The sequence below is a fragment of the Megachile rotundata genome, chromosome 4 (genome assembly GCF_050947335.1).
Source record: "Megachile rotundata isolate GNS110a chromosome 4, iyMegRotu1, whole genome shotgun sequence".
NCBI lineage: Eukaryota > Metazoa > Arthropoda > Insecta > Hymenoptera > Megachilidae > Megachile > Megachile rotundata.
Genome location: NC_134986.1, coordinates 19,547,533 through 19,566,899, shown reverse-complemented (window position 1 = coordinate 19,566,899; position 19,367 = coordinate 19,547,533). Strand labels below are relative to the sequence as shown.

General features: G+C 40.4%; 3 protein-coding genes across 8 annotated transcripts in view; 2 read left to right on the top strand and 1 right to left on the bottom strand.

The window, feature by feature from the left end:
* Positions 1-210: 210 nt before the first annotated feature.
* On the bottom strand, positions 211-5,053 carry Ctr1A (Copper transporter 1A). Of its 2 annotated transcripts, XM_003699871.3 has the most exons (5): positions 4,839-5,046; positions 1,354-1,572; positions 1,059-1,291; positions 883-912; positions 211-603 (listed from the first exon to the last, which is right to left on the bottom strand). In XM_003699871.3, the coding sequence occupies exons 2-5, from the start codon at positions 1,570-1,572 to the stop codon at positions 402-404; spliced, it is 684 nt and encodes a 227-aa protein (XP_003699919.1). In that variant the 5' UTR covers positions 4,839-5,046; the 3' UTR covers positions 211-401. The 2 variants fall into 2 exon arrangements, with proteins under 2 accessions (XP_003699919.1, XP_012146040.1); XM_012290650.2 differs by lacking the exon at positions 883-912 and having other exon boundaries at positions 4,839-5,053.
* Positions 5,054-5,353: 300 nt separating this feature from the next.
* Positions 5,354-6,890, top strand: LOC100883941 (uncharacterized). Its single transcript, XM_003699872.3, has 3 exons — positions 5,354-5,570; positions 5,660-5,719; positions 6,519-6,890. Exons 1-3 carry the CDS (start codon positions 5,445-5,447, stop codon positions 6,738-6,740), a joined length of 408 nt encoding a protein of 135 aa, XP_003699920.1. The 5' UTR covers positions 5,354-5,444; the 3' UTR covers positions 6,741-6,890.
* A 3,116-nt stretch (positions 6,891-10,006) lies between these two features.
* Eip74EF (Ecdysone-induced protein E74) overlaps positions 10,007-19,367 on the top strand; it is a 142,617-nt gene continuing 133,256 nt past the window's right edge. For 4 of the 5 annotated variants that reach the window (XM_076531036.1, XM_076531037.1, XM_076531035.1 and 1 more), the window contains exon 1: positions 10,008-10,478. The gene's annotated coding sequence lies outside the window, so the exon portion shown is untranslated. Of the gene's footprint in view, positions 10,479-19,367 lie in introns of all 5 variants that reach the window. The other variant, XM_076531038.1, reaches the window with a different exon arrangement.

The following is a 19,367-nucleotide window of genomic DNA, read 5'->3' as shown; positions in this document are numbered from 1 at the left end:
GGTACTTTTTCATTTTCGAACTTCATAACAATATTTACAAATTAAGTGTGTTATAGTTGTTCAAATCAAAGATTCAATCTTCCAGTATTTTTGTATACAAATTTGCATTTTATAGATATTTTTTATGCAATAATGATTAAATCATGCTATTTTTTTTAACGAGCAACTATAAGTTGCATTCTGTATGCATAAAATAACTATGCATAGGAATAAACTTAAATTAAAAACTTTTCCTTTATATATTTCTGTAAATACAAATTTAGGACAATTATACTTCCTGCACGTGTCTATTATATGTCATTATTTCAAAGTTCCTCTGAGCAATATGAACTTTGTGGCAATGTACACTTATGTACATTTTTATCGTGAAAAATACAATACATTGTAAAACATATAGTTAGCTAGTGACAATGTTCTGTAACATCTACGATAACAGATTTTTTCCATCCAAATAAGAAGTAACCAATTGCTGCACCAAACACTACAGCAAAACACAACCAAACATTGTACGTCATAAAGATCAGCATAAGAAAATAGGACAGCACTATTTGCACAATGTGTAACAATGTTTGAAATGTATGCATCCATGATAACATTGTGGGCCTGCACAAAATTATACGGAAAATATTAATTTTTGTTGAATTTTCAATTTAAAAAATTAAATTAATATCTATTTATATATAAATCAATAGCTTATATATATTATGATTATAATTAACAATAGAAGGCAAAGCATGTGAAATTTGAGTATGGAAGAAATAACATTAGTTTTCAGCTAAACTTTTGATACTTAAAAAAATGAAGTTATTAAAAAGGCATTCAAGCATTATAACAAAGAAAACAACAAAACAAGACAAATAGGTTTATTTCTCAATTACTTACGGTTGTTTGTGAATTACTTCTCCAACCATACTAAAAGAAAAAAAAGGAAAATAAAATAAAATAAAGTTCAGTTCAATAATCAATAACAATTTCTCATGTACTCAAATTTAAAGTAAAGCTCAATTTCAGAATTAAATTCATCCATATACGTAAAACAAAGAACAAATTAAACTTACTGCACGACTCGATTATCCTCGGCCACGACATTCTTTTCTTGAGGCATCGTGACACTTCGATATTGGAGTGCATTGTACGTTTTCCAAAACAAGTATTCACGATAATACTTCAAGCCTTCGTAAAGTGCGGCCATAATCATAATACCAATCATCGAACCAACGAGACCTCCGATCGACGAGATCTTCCAGGATTCGAACAATACGTTTTCACAGTACCCTCCATGAAACGTCATCTGCAAATACAATCGTTGTTTTACAACCAGCGAAAGTTTCGTCATCTGTGTATGATACATACCAACATACCATGCATCCCCATATTAGCGCACGCTTCAGCGGTATGACCAGTATGAGCAGTATGATCCATACTTCCATGGTTCATATGCTGATGATCCATAGACGCATGCACATTTTCGTGTATATTCGAATGATCCATATCCCTATGGAATGCATGACTATCACCGGCCATGTGTCCACCTGACGAATTCATTATGTGTGCCATATGGTCGTGAGACATCTATAAAAAAGAAATTTAAATAATTATTTCCCAGACGTGTAAAATCGATAATAAAATTGTATGCAACCAGTTATACTCGATAAGCAGATTACGACGCCTCTGACGACGTTTTTCGAAATTCAAGTGTAACAATCGTAAGGAATTAAAATTTCTTCTGTGTCATCGAAATAATTATCGCACTTTTCGTATTACCAAAGACAGCGCCGTTATCGCGAAAAAGTATCAATATTTTTAATTATTATCGAGTGGAAAAGAAAAATAACATCTTATTTGCTCGCAGCTCGAATTTAATACCAAATGTTACTGAGAGCAAAGGCCAGATGCCTGTTAAATTCTACCGGTTGTAATTTATATATGACTGCTACAAGTACTTATCGAATCTTTATTGGCACCGTAATAATGATAGGCAGAGAAGGGGTGAATATGTTGTGCCCTCGATGTGATAAACGGCATATCAAATTTTTACCAGTAAATGTCTTTTTTTATTGGTTCAAACTGATTTAAAAGCGGACTAAAAAAAGACACCTGTTGCTTGCACATTCATACCGTCAGCTTCGGAAAAGAAAACATTTATGATATCGCGTAATCGATATCACATAGAATATTGAATTTTACGACGATTAATGCGCACTATCGGACTCAAATATCGATAACTATATTTTTCTATCCAACTATTCGATTCCTTATATGGTATTATCTATATCATTTACATTATAGCAGCGTAAACATGCGATAACAATAAACCTTATAAATCTCTACAAATTTTTAACAAGTTTATTATCTAATGAACTATGCAACATTTTCAATGATTTCTTTCTCGACTGATCAACGCGTTGCTCGTAATACGGCATTTTGCCAGATCGGTTGTGAACGCGTTTGGAACCGAACAAAAGAGTTCGTGACTAGTCTGATGTAAAACGCGAACAAAGAGTCGGAATGAGAAAAAACGTTAGTCGACGTACTTTCTAAAGCAATATCCTCACGATTAGATACAGTGGTCCACTGTGGAGATATCGTCAGTGTTCCATTCCAATTGCAAGGCGAATTCTTATGGGTTTATATGTACAAATAGTGGCAATGTAACAAGTGGAAATATGTGTAAGACGAGAATTTGCTGTAATCTGACTATTAATATTTTTATTTGATACCAGCCTAAATAAGTTTATATTAATTATTTATGCATTAACAGATTTATGCTCTCCAGTTGACCCGTCCTGATATTTCATAATTAATGTTCAAAACACAATCTAGCAAGAAAATAATATTTCTCGCTGAAAGAGAAATGCGATACGTTTTGCAACATAAAACGATAATTCGTTAAAATCCGTCGAGATACGTTCTTACAATGTACATGTTATTAATCACGAATCTGTAATGGAAAAATATTTTATTTAAGTCGTGAGCATACGTTGGTAGATATTTTAAATGACGCTCGTGTTACCGTTGCCATCGTCTTGTTTTGTCTCGAAACACGGAAGAGAAAATGGTTCAAACGGTAAATTGCGGAAATGAATTTTTCCCTTTCTTATTCCAAACATATTTACGCGAAAAGTCTGCGATAAAAGTCTCATCAAACTAGCATTACGTTATCTGCATAATTACATAAAAATAAATGTTAGTAGGCATTGAAACTCTGGTTTTAGATTAAAAGATAAGTCGATAATGGAACTATATTTTCGTAACGACGATACATATATACACATTCAAAAAGAAAAACATTTAGTGCTGAAACCATTTCGAGTACTAGATATGCACTTCGATTATCTCCTTATACTGCGCATGTAACGATTTAACCGTTATCCTTGACGAACACTACTCAGAATGTGACGAAGTATTTCAAAATTCCTTTAATTCTGGTATCGCAGTAGCGTATTTCGTATCTGTCGCGATGCGCGGTAATTGGAATATTATTCCTTGTGTAAATGACGCGTGATATGCATCGGATAATTACATCTTATATTTCGACATCGTTAGGCCAGCTAAATAAACGCCATTGTTAAGCGGTAGCCGGAAAAAACACAGAAGCTCGAAAAGGAGACAAAACAGTTAAAACCAATAGCGTCGAAAAGTCGGTAAACTGATAAAATAAGTTAAAAACAGGGAATTATTACGATAATATGATATACTGCTGCGGTTGCAATTTCGACCAAGAAACCACAAGCGATTAAAGTGAACAATACAGATAAGCGTTATACTAAAAGGATGTGAAGCTCCTTCGAATCACAATTCAAAATTGCAGGAAATTAGTGTTTTTTTTCTTGACAGTATACGCTTTAACAATGTCATGAAAATGATTTATGAAGTCATTTTAGCAAAGGAGGATAATTCACGTGATATACTAGAAAAATGACACGTGAAATCCTACACGAATGCATTGTCGACGATATGATGACGCTCAAGAATTCTTATATTGAAATACCGGATCTCCGTGATAGACCTACGCGTTATAATTTTCCCGGAAAAGAATGTTCCAACCATTGATTAATTCCTACGATGGCATATTGCTCGATGAAATCGTGAGATTAAAAAGATTTCGGAATAATATTGCACGTCTTTATTCGATGCATCCCATTTAGTTTCATTACGTCGCCGGAACATGTTATTTCAAACATCCTGTAGATTTTGTTGGTTCGGTCGGTAGTGCAAAATAGAAGGGAATCGGGAGAGCACATGATATTGACATCAATTGACTCGATGACAGTTAACTGTGATTAATTAAACCCGATAGGTTAAATTCGAAATTTATATAAAAAAATGTCAGTGTACAGTTCGCACGGTAATCATTTAATCATAAGTCATGTTCTTTATGGCGAACAGAAACGTGTAACTTCGAAATGTAATTTAGACGAGAAAGGAGGTGAGTTGTATAGCGAGTGGAGATACATTCACTTTTTATCAGTCGGAACTATCACGGTGTGGAGTACTCGTAACACGTATTGTTTACGAACACTCCTAAAGAAAAGAAATCGAGGTACTTTTATTTTTTTGAAAGCGCGGTACTTTCTACGTCTACTAAAAAAATATGCGATTCTTTAAAAACGACTCAGGTTGTTACATCAAAATTACGATTTGATCGTATGTTACTTTATTACGTCCTACTATGATAAATTTAGTTGGCGATACGATTGTATAATTCAAATTGTAAACGACTGTGAATAAAAATGTGACAGATAAATTGAAATTTAAAAACAATCATGTCACTTTTGAATAATTACATCAGAGTGTCCTAATTTTATGTATGAAAGGTTACCAGTTCTAGTACAAACCTTTTTATAAAATGTCGAGGTTATATCGCGGAAAATACTTCTCTTCTATGAAAATACTTCAGTACGATTATTATGAATGAATAAAAATATACTTTCGCAGATTTCTCTGCGTGAACACTGAAACGGTCTATCACAGATCCATTAATAAACTGCACACAACTTTCACGGCTTCGTCCACCGCCGTAGATGTAATATAACGAAGAGTCGAGCTTAATGGTTTCGGCGCGTAAACACGTGACACTAGAGTACTGACGGGACCGTTTTCATACCATTACAATAGATGGCGCAAAAAATTCGCGCGGCACATATGCAATATTTAAAATATTTTAGGTCATAATAAAGAATTATTACGCAAAATTTAAAATAGCTTGACTAAACTTACATAGATATCATGAAAATCATATAAATAGTGGTTTCTGTAAAATTATTGGAATATTTACTGTTACATTGTTACAACGTAAAAAAGCATTTGTATTTAGAAGGAAACGCGCCAGATTCGACCACATGGATTTCGTGCATGCGCACAACGTTTATATACGTTATACAATTTGACAGTTAAAACATCGACGCTCTTATCGCGTAGTGACAATAATCGCGTATTCCATTATGTCAATTATGCCATTATGGCCTAATTTGCAACCTAGAGCTACTGATCCTTTGTGGTTCAATGCCGATAGGCCTTGTGACGACGAAAGCGAAGTAGCTGCACTAGAAGCAGAACACCAAGCGTGGGTATGCACGCTACAAACTGACATATTTAAACAATCAGTGCTGTATAAGTGAAATTATGTTGATTTCTTCTTTGTCCCGACTTGTTTTAGCGAGAACACGTTCGAGTACAAGGTTACGATCATATTCCGATTGGGAAAACAGTCAGCGACGTAAGTTAACCCTACTTTTTACGTTATGTGCATTATAAAGACAGTATGACAATTTATAGATCATTATTCAGATAGCTTCTTTTTTTTACAAATATGTCAACAAAACAAAACTTTTCTAAAATAATTTCATTAGTTTACCGCATGCAAGTTATTATCGACGGCTTAAAAAATGAAGTAAACAATGTCGCCAGCACCATCTAATGTTTTACTGCGGAATTATGATAAAAAACTAGTTTAATTCTTCACCATCATATGGTTGTAGTAGTACCATTTTTAAAGTATTTATTGACACGTGTGATTTGAAGTCGATATCGTGCACTTTTTCTTCTATTTGTTGTTATTGAAGTACTTTATGTAACTCTATAAACTTTTATGGCGTCGAAGAGAGATAACGAAACTTAGTTTCACGTCATTTGCCGCTAGGTGGCTAGAGATTTGCAAATTAAAAAATCGCAATTTTCAAATGTTTTTAATGCTTTCAAAATCAATAAGATATATGTATAAATACTGCAGAACATTATCATTCCACTAAAGCGCAAGAACAATTTATTTTACGAAAGAACGCAATTTTCTTTTTAGTTAACTTCGTGATCACAAGATGGTACTAGCAGTACAATTCTCAAAGCGCACATTTCTGCATAATTGAGTACTGTACAAAAATAATCATTGCACCATAATTGGTCTTTGATATATCTTATTTATAGTATTAAAAGAATACGATAAATTATTTCGTATTATATTACTTTTATCTCTCCGAGAAAATAGAAATTGTATATAATACAAATGGCATCGTGTATAGTTCAGAGGATCCGAGGAAGAGGAGGAAGAGGAGGAAGAAGAAGAAGGCGAAGGAGAAGAAGAAGAGGAATCGGATACCCATGAAGAAGAGGAAGAAGAATTAGACGAAATTGATATGGAAGTGAGCTATTCGCATCAACAACAAACATCCAGTCCAACAGATACTGTAACAGATCCAGTGTCCATCAGAATGGTTAGCACGCATAGCGGTGGTTATACTTAATAACGCTATCGTACCCCTTTTCTTTATACTCGTAAATTTAATTATACAAATTTAAGTTTATTCGTTAATGAGTATCAAATTTATTTCCTATGTAATATTAAAGTCACATAAAAACGAATAAAGAGTTATAAATATTTTCTGCATATAAAACAGCATGATTCTACGATTCTTAAATATCGTAATAATATGAAAGCGTGGTAAATTTAGCTATTTCAGCAATCCTCTAGTAAATAAGCGTCATTATTATGAATAGTCAGCGTTTCGGAATCACCACGTGCTGGGTCAAGAACCCTTCTGACAAGCCGAGCAACGCAAACTGCGCATCATCGGAAAATTATGTACAATGGAAACGAAAAAAACGATGTACGCGATAAAATGTGCGTGCCATGTGCTTGGTTCGTCGAATCGAATCGAAGAAACTATTCAGACTCGTTAGCACCGTTCAAAATTTTCCCGATCGAACGGTAACGTCTATGTCGGGGTATAAAATTTCTTTGAAAGTACATGTGGCTCGTCCAAAGCGATCGAACCACAAGGGCTTGCTTGGCCCGTGTCCCTTTCTCTCGCAACGTTTTCCATCTTTCTCTTTGGAGAACGGGGCAAGTCGGTACCCCGCCTCGCTCGTAAAGGGCCATGGAACCACATCATGCTCGACCGGGACACTCTCTGTACACTCCGTATACCTACCTATACTAGGTGTAAGTACACGCGAGAATGTATTATATACCTATATACAGCGCCGGCTCTCTCGGCGTGTAACTGAAGTAAAGCCAGGTTGGTGCCCCCGCTAGGGTGAACGAACGGGTACGCTCAGGCAAAAGCGAACCCGTGTGCCTCCTCCACCTCTTCTTTCTCTTTCTCCACCACCACCACCTCCTCTAGCAACGACCTCCATCTCCTCCTCGGCTGAAGATCTTCGCCTCGGATGTCACTATGGAATTGCAAATTGTTTTGTCGAATATACTTTGGCCCGATCGACGCTGTCGGTGTCGGTGTTACTAACATTTTTGTCCAGTGTCGGCCGGCTTCTCTAATTTTGCACAATGGCGATCAAGGATAAATGGCTTTTGAAAATTCGGAACTCTGCATGCTTCATTCTGCGTAGAGTCAATCTGTTCAGAGGAGGTCATTTGGTCTTTAGCTAGTTAAGTCGATGGCTGTCAGGCCGACGTAACTTTTTAAACGAACAGCGAACGCTTCGATACTCGACCACTGGAGCAAATCGTCTTCTTGCCCGTCGTTGACTAGGAACGTGGAATATTTAATCGTGGACGGTACGCTAAGAAGCGAGTAGCAAAGATTCGTAATTTTATTCGAGCAATTGAATCGCTTCAAGGTTAATTTAACTGCACCACATCACGGGCAACCGAGCGAACGTTTCCATCTCGTGTTTGGTATTGCGCGCATAAATCTCGGGATTTATGAATCGCGAGTTTCGTAGATGGTAATGCCCTCCGGATTTATGAATTAATACCGGTCATATTAGACGCATAAATCTTAACATTCAAGGTAGATGGTATCGTCTACAGGGATTATCCCTGGTGGCTTCGTGATTTTACTGCGACGCTATTGCTAGATTGCCGTGATCGATCTTTACCGTTTTTCCACGGAAGAGAGAAAAAAACAAGCCGCGTCCTTTGTTATCGAACAACGCGTACAAAATGTAAACGTCTTCGTGGAGTATCGATCAACGAAAGCTTGCGAGTCGTTCGTAAATTCGTAACGGTAATCTTCGCGATAAAAATCGGTGCAGAAAAAGAGTCTAATCTAGATGTCTGAGACGTTTCCTTATCGAACGATAGGAGGGTCGGCTCGAAATCGACGGATGGCCTTATCGGATTCTAATTGACGCGTAAGCGAGACGGTATCCGTGAACGAAACGCGAGCAATTTCGACACGCACGATCTATTTCGCGTCGCTCTAACATCGACTTGACCTACTGGCCCACATGTAGCTCGTAGAAAACTTCCATGTGACCTTGGAGCGATATCAGTGTCCACCCTTTCTTGAGATCTCTGTAACAGGCCGACCTCACGATCGCGGCTGCTTCGCGCTACGGCCTCCGCCTGCGAAGCTCGCCGCGCCGCGCCGCGCCACGACGCGCACCAGCTAATCGAGTCGCGCGAGTTCCACGCGAATTATACGCAATAAAACGTTCTATACCGTTGCAACAGTTGTTAATGCTCGGCTAGTGATTTAGCGAGGTTGATCGCGCGCGTCAACCGATTTCACCGGACAGAATGCAGAACAGCGCCGCCGTAGGGGGTACACCTGAACGGCTAATGTTGAGTTAAGCACCCTAACCTGCCTCAAAAGACATTGCACGACGTAACAGATAATAAATCTACCGCATTTCGTTGCATGGAGGTACAACCGGGAGAAAATGAGAGTGTCGAGAAGGAAGATGAACGAGAGGCTTCTCTTTCGAACGATTACGAACCGTCCTGGGTCTCGCAGGATCTCTCATCGCGGCGAAGACGTTGCCGCTACCAAGAGGAAAGGCGAGAGGTGCTCGCTCGAACGGGATACGAAACGGTCGTTCGTCGAATAGGAAACGATCAATCGAAAACGCCTATGCTAGAGTCGACGCGTGACGTAATACGCGTATGTCGCGAAAGAAAGCAGGGAAAGTATTGAAATGAAACGTAAACAGGAAGGTAGAGGAGCGGGGCACGATCGTTGGTAAGAAACGATCTATGCACCGATAGAAACGGTCCGTGCTAGAATCGTAATTACCGATGATCGATGCGTCTATGTACATATTTTGTTGATTGTACACTTGCAATCACGATAGCTAGGGAAAATGGCGACGTTCATTCGTCTCTTTTCAAACTTTCAAAAGTATAGAAGCAGGAAAATTTAAAAACATGGAAATTCGATTGCGTAGAATCGGAGAGAAGCTGTGGGAGGTTCCTCCCTTGGACTAATTGTTACCCGAAGGAAGCTTATATAGAGGCTCGGTGTACGACGAAGCGTATTTTGTTGCGAGAAGACGGTGAAAAGTCGAGGGGTGAGCGAGAAGAATCGAAAGAAAGGGACAGAGAGCGGCAGTGATAACGGAGAAAAAATGGCGAGGCAGAGAGAGGGAGCGAGACGGAGATAGCCGAGGAACGAGTGGAAAACGCAGGAACGAGTCGTTGGTGCGAGAAGGAAAGAGTGGGGGTTCGCGTAAAGAGGGAGAACGAGCGACCGTAGGCGAGTATTCGAGAGAGAGAGAGGATCGGGTAGCGCGAGCAGGAAGAGACGGCACGAGCGAGAAGCAGGGACTTCGGGAGTACTCGGGCGCTCAGTCGAACGCGCGATTACAAGCACACGGGACGCGTGGGCTCTGTCGACCGTCAGGCTGAAAGTGTTTCGTACGCGACCACGTGTCGGCTAAACAGCCGCGCTGGAACCTAACAGAAACGATACACGCTTCGAACCGAGTTAGTGCACCGAGTGCATCGAAAACGGACACGCCGACGAGCTTTCGACCCTCTATACCCTTCGTGATCGTTGCCGCGCCGGCATCCGATCGAAACGAACCCCTCGGTGCATCGTGGAGAACACGGCTAACCGGAGAGAAATTGCTACGAGGACGACGGTGTGCGTTGCAGTGTGTGGGTGGTTTGTCAGTTGGTGACTTGAAGTGAATCGAATACCGAGCAGACAGATCGACCGATAATTTTGCTGACAACCGTGGTGCAGGAAGGTTCGCGAGTCTGCTGGATCCAGATGTCACGGGCGCGTCCTCGATCGGTGAGTGAAAATCGTTGCTTAATTTAAATTCGTATCGGGAGCAAGATATCGCTGTGCACATCGATCCAAGTTAGATAGAAAAGTTACGATACAGTGTCGTATGATCGAGGTGTTCAGCTTTCGACAAAGTACGCGAACGCTATTGCGCCGTTGATCTTTGAAAACACGAACGACGGAGTACGATCAGTCGAGTCCCCGATCGTAAGATTAAAATCGTATAAAGTTTGCGAAGCTTGTTTCTACCAAATGACAAATTTGCGCGATTTAAATCTCTTGTACTCTAAAGAATACAGCGACAGTTTTATAAACTCCGAACTCTGTCGGATCGTTCGAGGTTCTAACGCGCACCTTCGAGTAACCTCGGCCGTACCTGCTATTTTCAAGGGTTGTAGATCGTTTCTTTTTATTCGAGAATCGTATCTTCCGGAAAACGACATTGATCCTTCCGTTAGTACTGTACGTTCCGAACGGAAATGCAAAGAGAGCAGTGTTTAGGATAGCAGCGAAACAGGAAGGCGTTTTTTCTTTTTTAGCGAAATTGGTGAAATCGGGGCAGGGTAGGATCATTGACCGTACAGTTTAAGACGGACTAGGACGTTGTCGAAAGTTTCGGCCAGTCGTGGAAAAAGTGTCGGTTCTCCGAGAATGGCCAGCAACGACCTAATTCCTTGGACAACTTTTCCACCGTTTCTGTTCGTTGCGCGACGTTTTCGAGCGCCACGGGAACAACCGACAACGCTTCGCCCATTCGATTCTATGCGCCTAGTATTCTTGGTACGTTGTTTATGTTCCTAGCAAAACACGCTGGAACGAACAGCTATCCCTTTACTTAGAACTAAAATAGATTCGTAACATTCTGCGTTCGAGCCGAACCTCGTCGCGTCAATATTTAACTCTTCTTTGGAATATCTTTCGTACTTTATCTCGATAGTTAAACTATACGGACTCTTTACGAATAGGTGCACCGGATGTTGCGAGCGTCGTCAAATTTTGCAACTTTCCTTTAAGTTACTTTTATTTTTTCGCGCGGGTAATTTCGAAAGATTAGCTATAAATTTTTTCACTTTGACTAAAAACGAATTTAACGATTGAACATAACGGTGTATGATATACGAAAGATAAAAAGGTGATTTATCAGATTTGAGACTATAATAGAGACATTCGCTCGATTTGCTGATTGCAATAACTGGTTAATATTTTATCGATCTTTTTGCATCAATTTAATAGCACCATTAGATGAATTACGATCCGAACTCGCTTTCCAATATCGAAAAAGCGGATACTCATACTAGTTGAGTAACCGTGTTTCAAGAAATTGCGAAAAAAAAAAACAAAGTTGTAATTTTCCTTGAAATATTAATAGTTGCTTCAACGCTTCGATTAAAAGAGCATTAATGTTTATGCAAATGGATTCTCGTGTTTTTAAATTCGAGTTAACGCCGTAAAACTTTGAAATAGTGCTCCCTCGCATTTTCTTGTCGCTTGCACGAACTGAATCGAGAGAGAAAAAACGTTGATCGTTGAAAATTACTCGTACGTACACGAAGAAATACGTAAACTCGAAAACATTTCTCTTTATCGTAAAATTCGAGGAAACTTTCAAAACTTGTTGGCAATACGTGGAAGTGTATATCTTACATAGATGTTTATCTTCGCGAAGTCGTGATCAGATTTATTCGACGATTTTTAGAAACGATTCCGAATCACCCTTTGCATTCGAATGTAAGTTAACTCGATGCTTTTGTTAAATCTGTTGACATTTTCATAATGTGGCGGGAACACATTTAAATTTGAGATACGATTTCGGAACAAGTATGTAAATAGAAACGATACCTAACTAATTTACGTAGATAATAAGTACAAACTCGCGATGACTTTAGCAGTGTGCACTATGATACAGTAGTTCTCGTTATATTGCTATGGGCGATGTAAACTTGGAGTGCATCGGATCAAAAAGTTGTTTAACGCACGGTGATCTAATGCGTGGCGATATGACACGTAACGACCTAAGACGTAGTAATGTAACACACGGTGATCTCACGTATGGTAATTCGAGTCGCAGCGACATAACTTATCACGATCGAAGATGGCTAATGTGTTGTAGAACATGACAAGAACCTACTGTCTTTTGATAATTATCGACGTAAAAATGTTCGTTCACGGTTCGTGATCTCGTTACCGCTTTCTTCGATTTCTGTTAAAGATTTTAATGGTCCCCGTGGCAGGTCGGTTAATTACGGCCGGAACGAAGGCGCGAAGTGGGAGAAAGCGCGGACGAAATTAAGAACAGCCGAGCTGATTACAGAAAGTTAACGTAGAACGAGTAAGCGTTATGACTAGGTAGCGTCATGTTAAAGCGTGTATTTATAACGAATCGCGGAAATCATAATTCCGAGGAGACGCGTACAGGCTACGCCGCGAATTACAGAGAAAGTTTACGAAGCGTTGCATACAACGTACTTACACACGTTCGTAGCGCGTTCTTAGGTGCATTGTAAGCGAAAAGAAGCAACGATTCAGGTTCGATGAAAAGTGAAATTAACAGAATCGTATCGCTTGTTTGTGTTTCCGTGCAGCCTTTAATTAAGCTGTCAGATCTAAACAGTGAGTACACTTTTTCTTCTCCTTTGATCCAGTTTTATATCGTACATAAACTTCCAAGACTTTATGTCGAGTTCCGATTGGAAAATTGAAACGTCTCGAAGGCGCGTCTACACGCGGGGATTCGGCGCGTTAAATCCATAAAAGAGTCTCGACGGCGGGGTTAAAAAAGCTTCGGATGAAAGGTAGCCACGATTTAAAGCACGCGGATCGAAAGAAAAATTGCGCAGGAACGGAAAGAACCGAACCGGAAGCTTCGTCAGCGAATCGTGAAACGTATCGAGAGCGTAGAAGGAGAGAAGGAAAGTCGGAAAAGTGTGGTGGCGAGGTCGCGAACGAGTCGTGCTCGGCGTCTCCCCTTTTGTCACGGCCGAGAAGAGTACTTTTCGTGAAATTCGTCCAACAGAGTGTCGCGGGAAAGACGAAAAGAGAGACGTGACTTTAGCCATAAGCCGTAGGTAGGCCGCACAGAGAGCATGGACAAGCAAGCGAGTCGAGTTGAGAGGCGCGGACGGGCGGTCAGAGACCCCGCAGGGCCGCCGCGGCGCAAACAGTACAACATTACCCACTCGGTTCTCCTTCTATCGCTAACCTGGACCCAACAATGCTCTTGATAATCGTCCCTCTGTCTTCTTCTCATCCCCCTTTCACCCGCAAAGTCTTCGCTTTTTAAATTAACCTCGCTTTGCATCTTAGGGATTCCGAATCGTTCATATATCGTCCGAATGACGAAACGTTAAACGGCTCTTCCTCGTCTGACGTGGCCTTTTTGTCGATGGGACGGTATCTGGTTCGAATAAATTTTTTCCATGTCGATGCGAGTGTAATTGCAAAATTATGAATATTTCTGATTGTCGCTTTAAAGAACTTATAAATTCTACAGTAGGTGTGAAAAGTATTCGCTATTTTAAAACGAAATAACTTTTATAGAATTGGCTCAAGTTTCTCTTCAGCGACTGGAGGGATCAGTTAACGATATTCGGTTATATAGAAGTTGCAAACAAAAATTGCTACCTTTGCTTGTTTCCACTTGCTATGTACGTTAAACGACGAATTAACTTACTTACATCTACGAAAGATATCTCACGAGTTTTTATACTAATCCAACTTTGTAAAATCATACAAAGAAATATTAACACCTAGGATAAATATAATACAATATATTTAACTCGTTCCGAAAATTGCAGAATAAGAGCGAGAAAAAGTTAGCAAGCGTGTAAATAAGGATTTTAGAAAGCAAGAAGACAAGCGTGTCCATCAGTTGTTCAGACAGCTAGCTTGTATTTCTTTGTTAACAAGTGGGGGATATTAGGTAGCTACGGGCTCGGCAATAATTGTCGAGGATTAATAGTCCACGATGCTTTTTCGCGGTTCTTACGCAACATTGTTACACCTCCTTTCGCTTGCATGCTTTCTAGACACCGTTGCACGATTTTTCGAAGACTAGAATCGACCAAAGGTATCGGGTTCTTGCGCGAAATTCCATGAATCTTGATAAGATACGGTTAAACGAGAGGAAAGCATTTTTATGCCTTGTTTGAAGACAGCGTTAAAAGTAACACCGTTCGTGTTACATAACACGTTTGTTCTGCGAGCTGTTCTTTGTCGCACCATTGTATCTCACGCAATCGAAGTCCAGAATGTGCGAAATTTTTATTTCGCGTTCGGCGATTCTTCCGACACGCTTGTCACCGTCTCGAACGCCGCTTAAGCGATTAATAGATAACGGAGGGAAATATTAGCACAGCATTGCTATTTTGATAATCTTCCGTTGTTTGTCGCGTGGCACGCAGAAGATAAACTTTTGAATAAAGTGTCGGCAACTGCGTGCACGATCATCGATTATTGGAACTTGGCTGACTACGTTACGGACCATTCTACTTGCCCGATAATTCGCGTCACCTACTACTACTACCGGTTGGTCCGTACTAGGAGCTGCATTATGGTTATTTCGTAAATCTGAACGATTTTTTTGTTCGAATAACGAGAGCAGCTGAAATATTGGAAACCCGAAAACGTTTGCATTTATAATCGTACAAAAATATATTCGGAACCAATTAAATTTGTAAATCTAATTTTTCAAGCGTTCGAATATTAAATTACACGGAATATTTAAATCGATCGTAGCAAGAATCTACGTTCGAAATTACTCGAGTAGCTGAACCACATCTATTACCGATGTGTACAGAAATGTTCTTAAACCGTATACGTAGGCGTAATCGCGCGCGAGTGTCTCTCCTTTTCGTCGATATCAAACGATTAAACAGCGATAACGTCGACGAAAGTGACCTTAATTAGATCCTTTAGACCGTAGACAAACGACGATTGCGAGGAATCGACGAATTCGAGTAACCTTCGTCGCTCTGTCGTATCGTACAAACGTTTCCAGGTGTTGGGTTAATCGCAAAAGTAGAAAGCCGCGAAAAAGGAAACGCGATGAAGTTAAGCGTGGTTAAACGGGGATATAGGGTAGCAGCGTCAACGACGTGCATGAATTTTTGATCGCTGGCATAAGCGATGCACGCTGCTGGAATTTCAAACGACACCTAGCGACGTTGTGTATTATGAATTTCTAAACCTGGACACGATCGTGTGCTCCAGACCGATGCCGCTTCTTCAATGAATCGAAACTAGTTGAAATTAAAAATATACGACAGGCGACAAACTTCTCTTTTTAGAATTTTCAATTGCTCGAAACGAATTGAACGATCTTTCTGATAGAAACAGTGTATCGATATAGGTGGATATTCGATGTAAATTTCGTGTGTATTATTGATATCTTAGAAACGTATAGGAGTTCGCGTATCGCTGCTAAAAGCATGAAATTTATCGAAAGGACGCATGTCGAGAAAGTTTCTATTCCGCAGTCTTGTATCGCAGCTAAACTTAATTCTCATAATTAGCAATTCAATTTTAAAGCCGTACACGCAGATATTATTGATAAACGATGCGAAAGAGCGTTAAGCATAACGAAATGGATAATTTCGAGAAAGTTTCCGCGTGGCATGGCACGCGGGCAGAGAAGATTTTATGAACACCCGGTATTTTGCGGTGTAACGCGCGTACATGTACCACGATGCAGCTCCGTGAACGTATATAAACGCACACATCGAGGATGCCAGTGAACCGAGCATTATAGTGCCCTGCAAGAAACGTCGGCCTGGTGCATTGACCGCGGTTGACCACACGTCATCGAATGAGTGACGTCACAGGGTTTGCTGCATGAAAGCTACGTCACGGTTCGTTGCATCCACCAAGATGCATCCACGAAAATCTTCCTTCTGTCTGTTTAGAACCGATTGCGAAAGAATTCGATCTCGTTCGATGTTCACTGTTATTGTGGTGTACAAGAATTTTGTCGAAAAACGATTACTGTTATTTCTTATATTTCGCAAACCAATCGTATTAAACTTTATATTTTATCTTTAGATTAAACTTTATATTTTATCTTAGTCCCCTTTCTTTTTGTCGTGAGTTAATCGTGACAAACATGAGAGAGGTGCCATAATTGAATACTAATTTCGATAACGATCGCTATGATAATCTCCATAATCAGATGTCTTTTTTTCCGCGGTACGTTCTGGTGAAATAAAAATGGCGGGGCTTGAAAGATTTATTATTTGTCCAGTCCGTGCGCATGGCAGTTAGAATTGGCTTATTATCATGCGCTAAGCGAGTCCAGAGTATCTTATATAGAACGGTCGAAACGGATGAGTTATTCGCCTGGAGGCTGACTAAATAATTTTTATTTTTCTCGCAAAGCGTGTAACTTCCAATTCATCACGGTCGACCGCGGGTTATACGTAGCGTTCGCATGAATAGTTAACGAACAGGCGTAGGAGGACCAAGATTTTCCTTCGACGACTCTGCGAGCGATGTACCTGCGAGTATAATAGCTCGGTTTATACATAGAGAGAGCCTCGGCTATACCTTTCTGAAGAGGAGGTGGTATTATGTGTACGTGTATGTAAGCGCGGGCGAGTTCGTTCCCTCGAACGAGTAAATCAAGTCGCTGGTCCGCGAAGCGGCTGAATGTCTCGAGCTCGTAAGACTGGCTAAGAATGGTTCGACATTTTTGTCCGAGCCTCTTGGTCCATTCTAACATCCGTACGATTCATTGTGATATTAGTGCCGCCATCGTGTGAACGAAAACGATTCGTTCAGCTTCCATTTAAACACATTTTTCGATCGATCGATAACGAAAAACTTGTTTCCTCGAATTCTATTACGTACTCGAAATTTAGAAACACGGACTTTCTCGTTAAAAAAGGAAATGTCTCAAATATCCAGTTTAAATATTTTCGTTCGTGCATCGATATCTTACGACAGAGACTTTCTACAAAACAAAATTGTTTTCTCTCTAAAATATGCAAGTTATTCGAAGCGTATACGCGGTGGAATAACTATTACCTGCCGATAAATAAATTTCAAGACTATTTTTTCTTCGTCAACGGAGAAAATCGTACAGTTTCTAACACGAATTTTACCTTTTTCAATGTTCAAATGTTACGGACTAAATCGAACGAACACTCGTATCGATATAAAGTTGGGTCCGTTTAAAAACGACTGCATCGAGCCGTGTGCAAGGAGGCAACAGAGCTACGAGAAAGTATCTGGCAACTTTCTCCGGTGGGTTTAGTTTACACCACGGGTCACCAGGCACACGGCCATTAAAAGAGAACGAACGCGAGCCAATTCTCGTCTTATTATTCGCTGTTATGTAGGAAAAAACTGTCTATCATCTTTCTTTATTTATCTGCTCCATGATCGATCAAAGTTCACGCGTCTCGGACGAGCAGGTTATATTATTAGAAAGACGAGTTATAACGTAAATTGGCCAAAGGTACCTCTGAGAAAGCACAATGGCACGTGTGAATTGTCAAGGACCACGGTTACGAGTGATCGAGCAGGTAGACCGTGTGCCAAGAACGAGATTTTGAAAGTCTTAAATCGATGCCGGTCCCCGATCGAGTTAGATAATTCCGCCTCCAAATGCCAAACGCAGCGCTAAACAACTCGTCCTCTTCCGCCATAGTGAAACGTTCGTTCAAATTGAATCGACTTTGCTCACGAACTCGCCTCATTGAACGCTAACACGCTTTCATCTTGTCTTGATTATCTTGTGCGGAGGAGGTGAGGGAAGTCGTTAAGTCTTATGCCTCGTTTTATTCGCGGTTTGTCGAAGAAGTAACAGAATCAAAGGTGTACTAGCTACGTTGCAAGATAATCGAACAGTCATTGAGTCGATCCGAGAAAGGTCTTAAATTGAAATTACTGTCGAATACAACGCGTAGATACACGACGAATACAACATTCTCATTATTTCGGAAATAAAAAGCATCTTCGGTGACGAGTCGCGATTAGGACAACGAACGTTGTTTTCCTTTGACCAAAATCGTACGACGGAGATCGTTAAATAGAAGAAGATTGAGTAACACGTTCTCGCGTGCTTCTGATTATCAGGTATGTCGAGCCGGTATTAGGCAATCGGCATACGCGTAGAGGCCAGCGTTAACATTGGCCCAAATATTGGCCAGTGGCCCCGTACGCCATTCGACAACGGCCAGGAACTCGTCGATAGTCGCAGCTGCCTTTTTCAGACTTCGAATCTGCCGGGTAACCATCAAAACGATGTCGTTGACTGACACTGGCCTACTATTCGTGCGTTAACACCGCAGGGTCTCGGTCGGTCGAACCGTTCGCAGGGGCCAAATCGAGCAGAGAGGCGCGATAGTAACTCGGTTTCGGGAAGGTAAAAAGTGAGAGTCACTCGGCGAACCGCTGTCTCACGTTTAAGCCCGCTTCACGTTGGGAGAACATATTCGTGTGACAGAGCGAACAAGTGGCTAATGGAATACTAAAGGTAGAAGAAATAGCGCGAGGAAACGTGAGCGCGATTCTAGACGAAGTCACGCGGATGTTTTGGTAAGGAAGATAGTGGTAGGCTCAGGAATAAAACGCGAAGATATGTACAGACTCCGCCAATGGTCTAGAAACGAGGCGTGTAAGTACACGTACAAGGATATATCGGTTGGAGGTTAAGGGCTAAAGGTGCGTAGATAATCTTAACGAGGAATCTACCGGTAGACCTTGGACTAAAGCGCGTAGATAGCTCTATAGACGAATCTACCAAAGGTCGAAGATCAGAGCGCGTAGATAGCCTTAATAACAAGGTAGCGTCATAATCTTCCGTAATGCTTTCTCCTGGTCTAACTATTCGGATAGGAAAACGAATAAACCGATGCTAAATTCGATTTGATCGATACGAGCGAACAGACGACCGCTTTC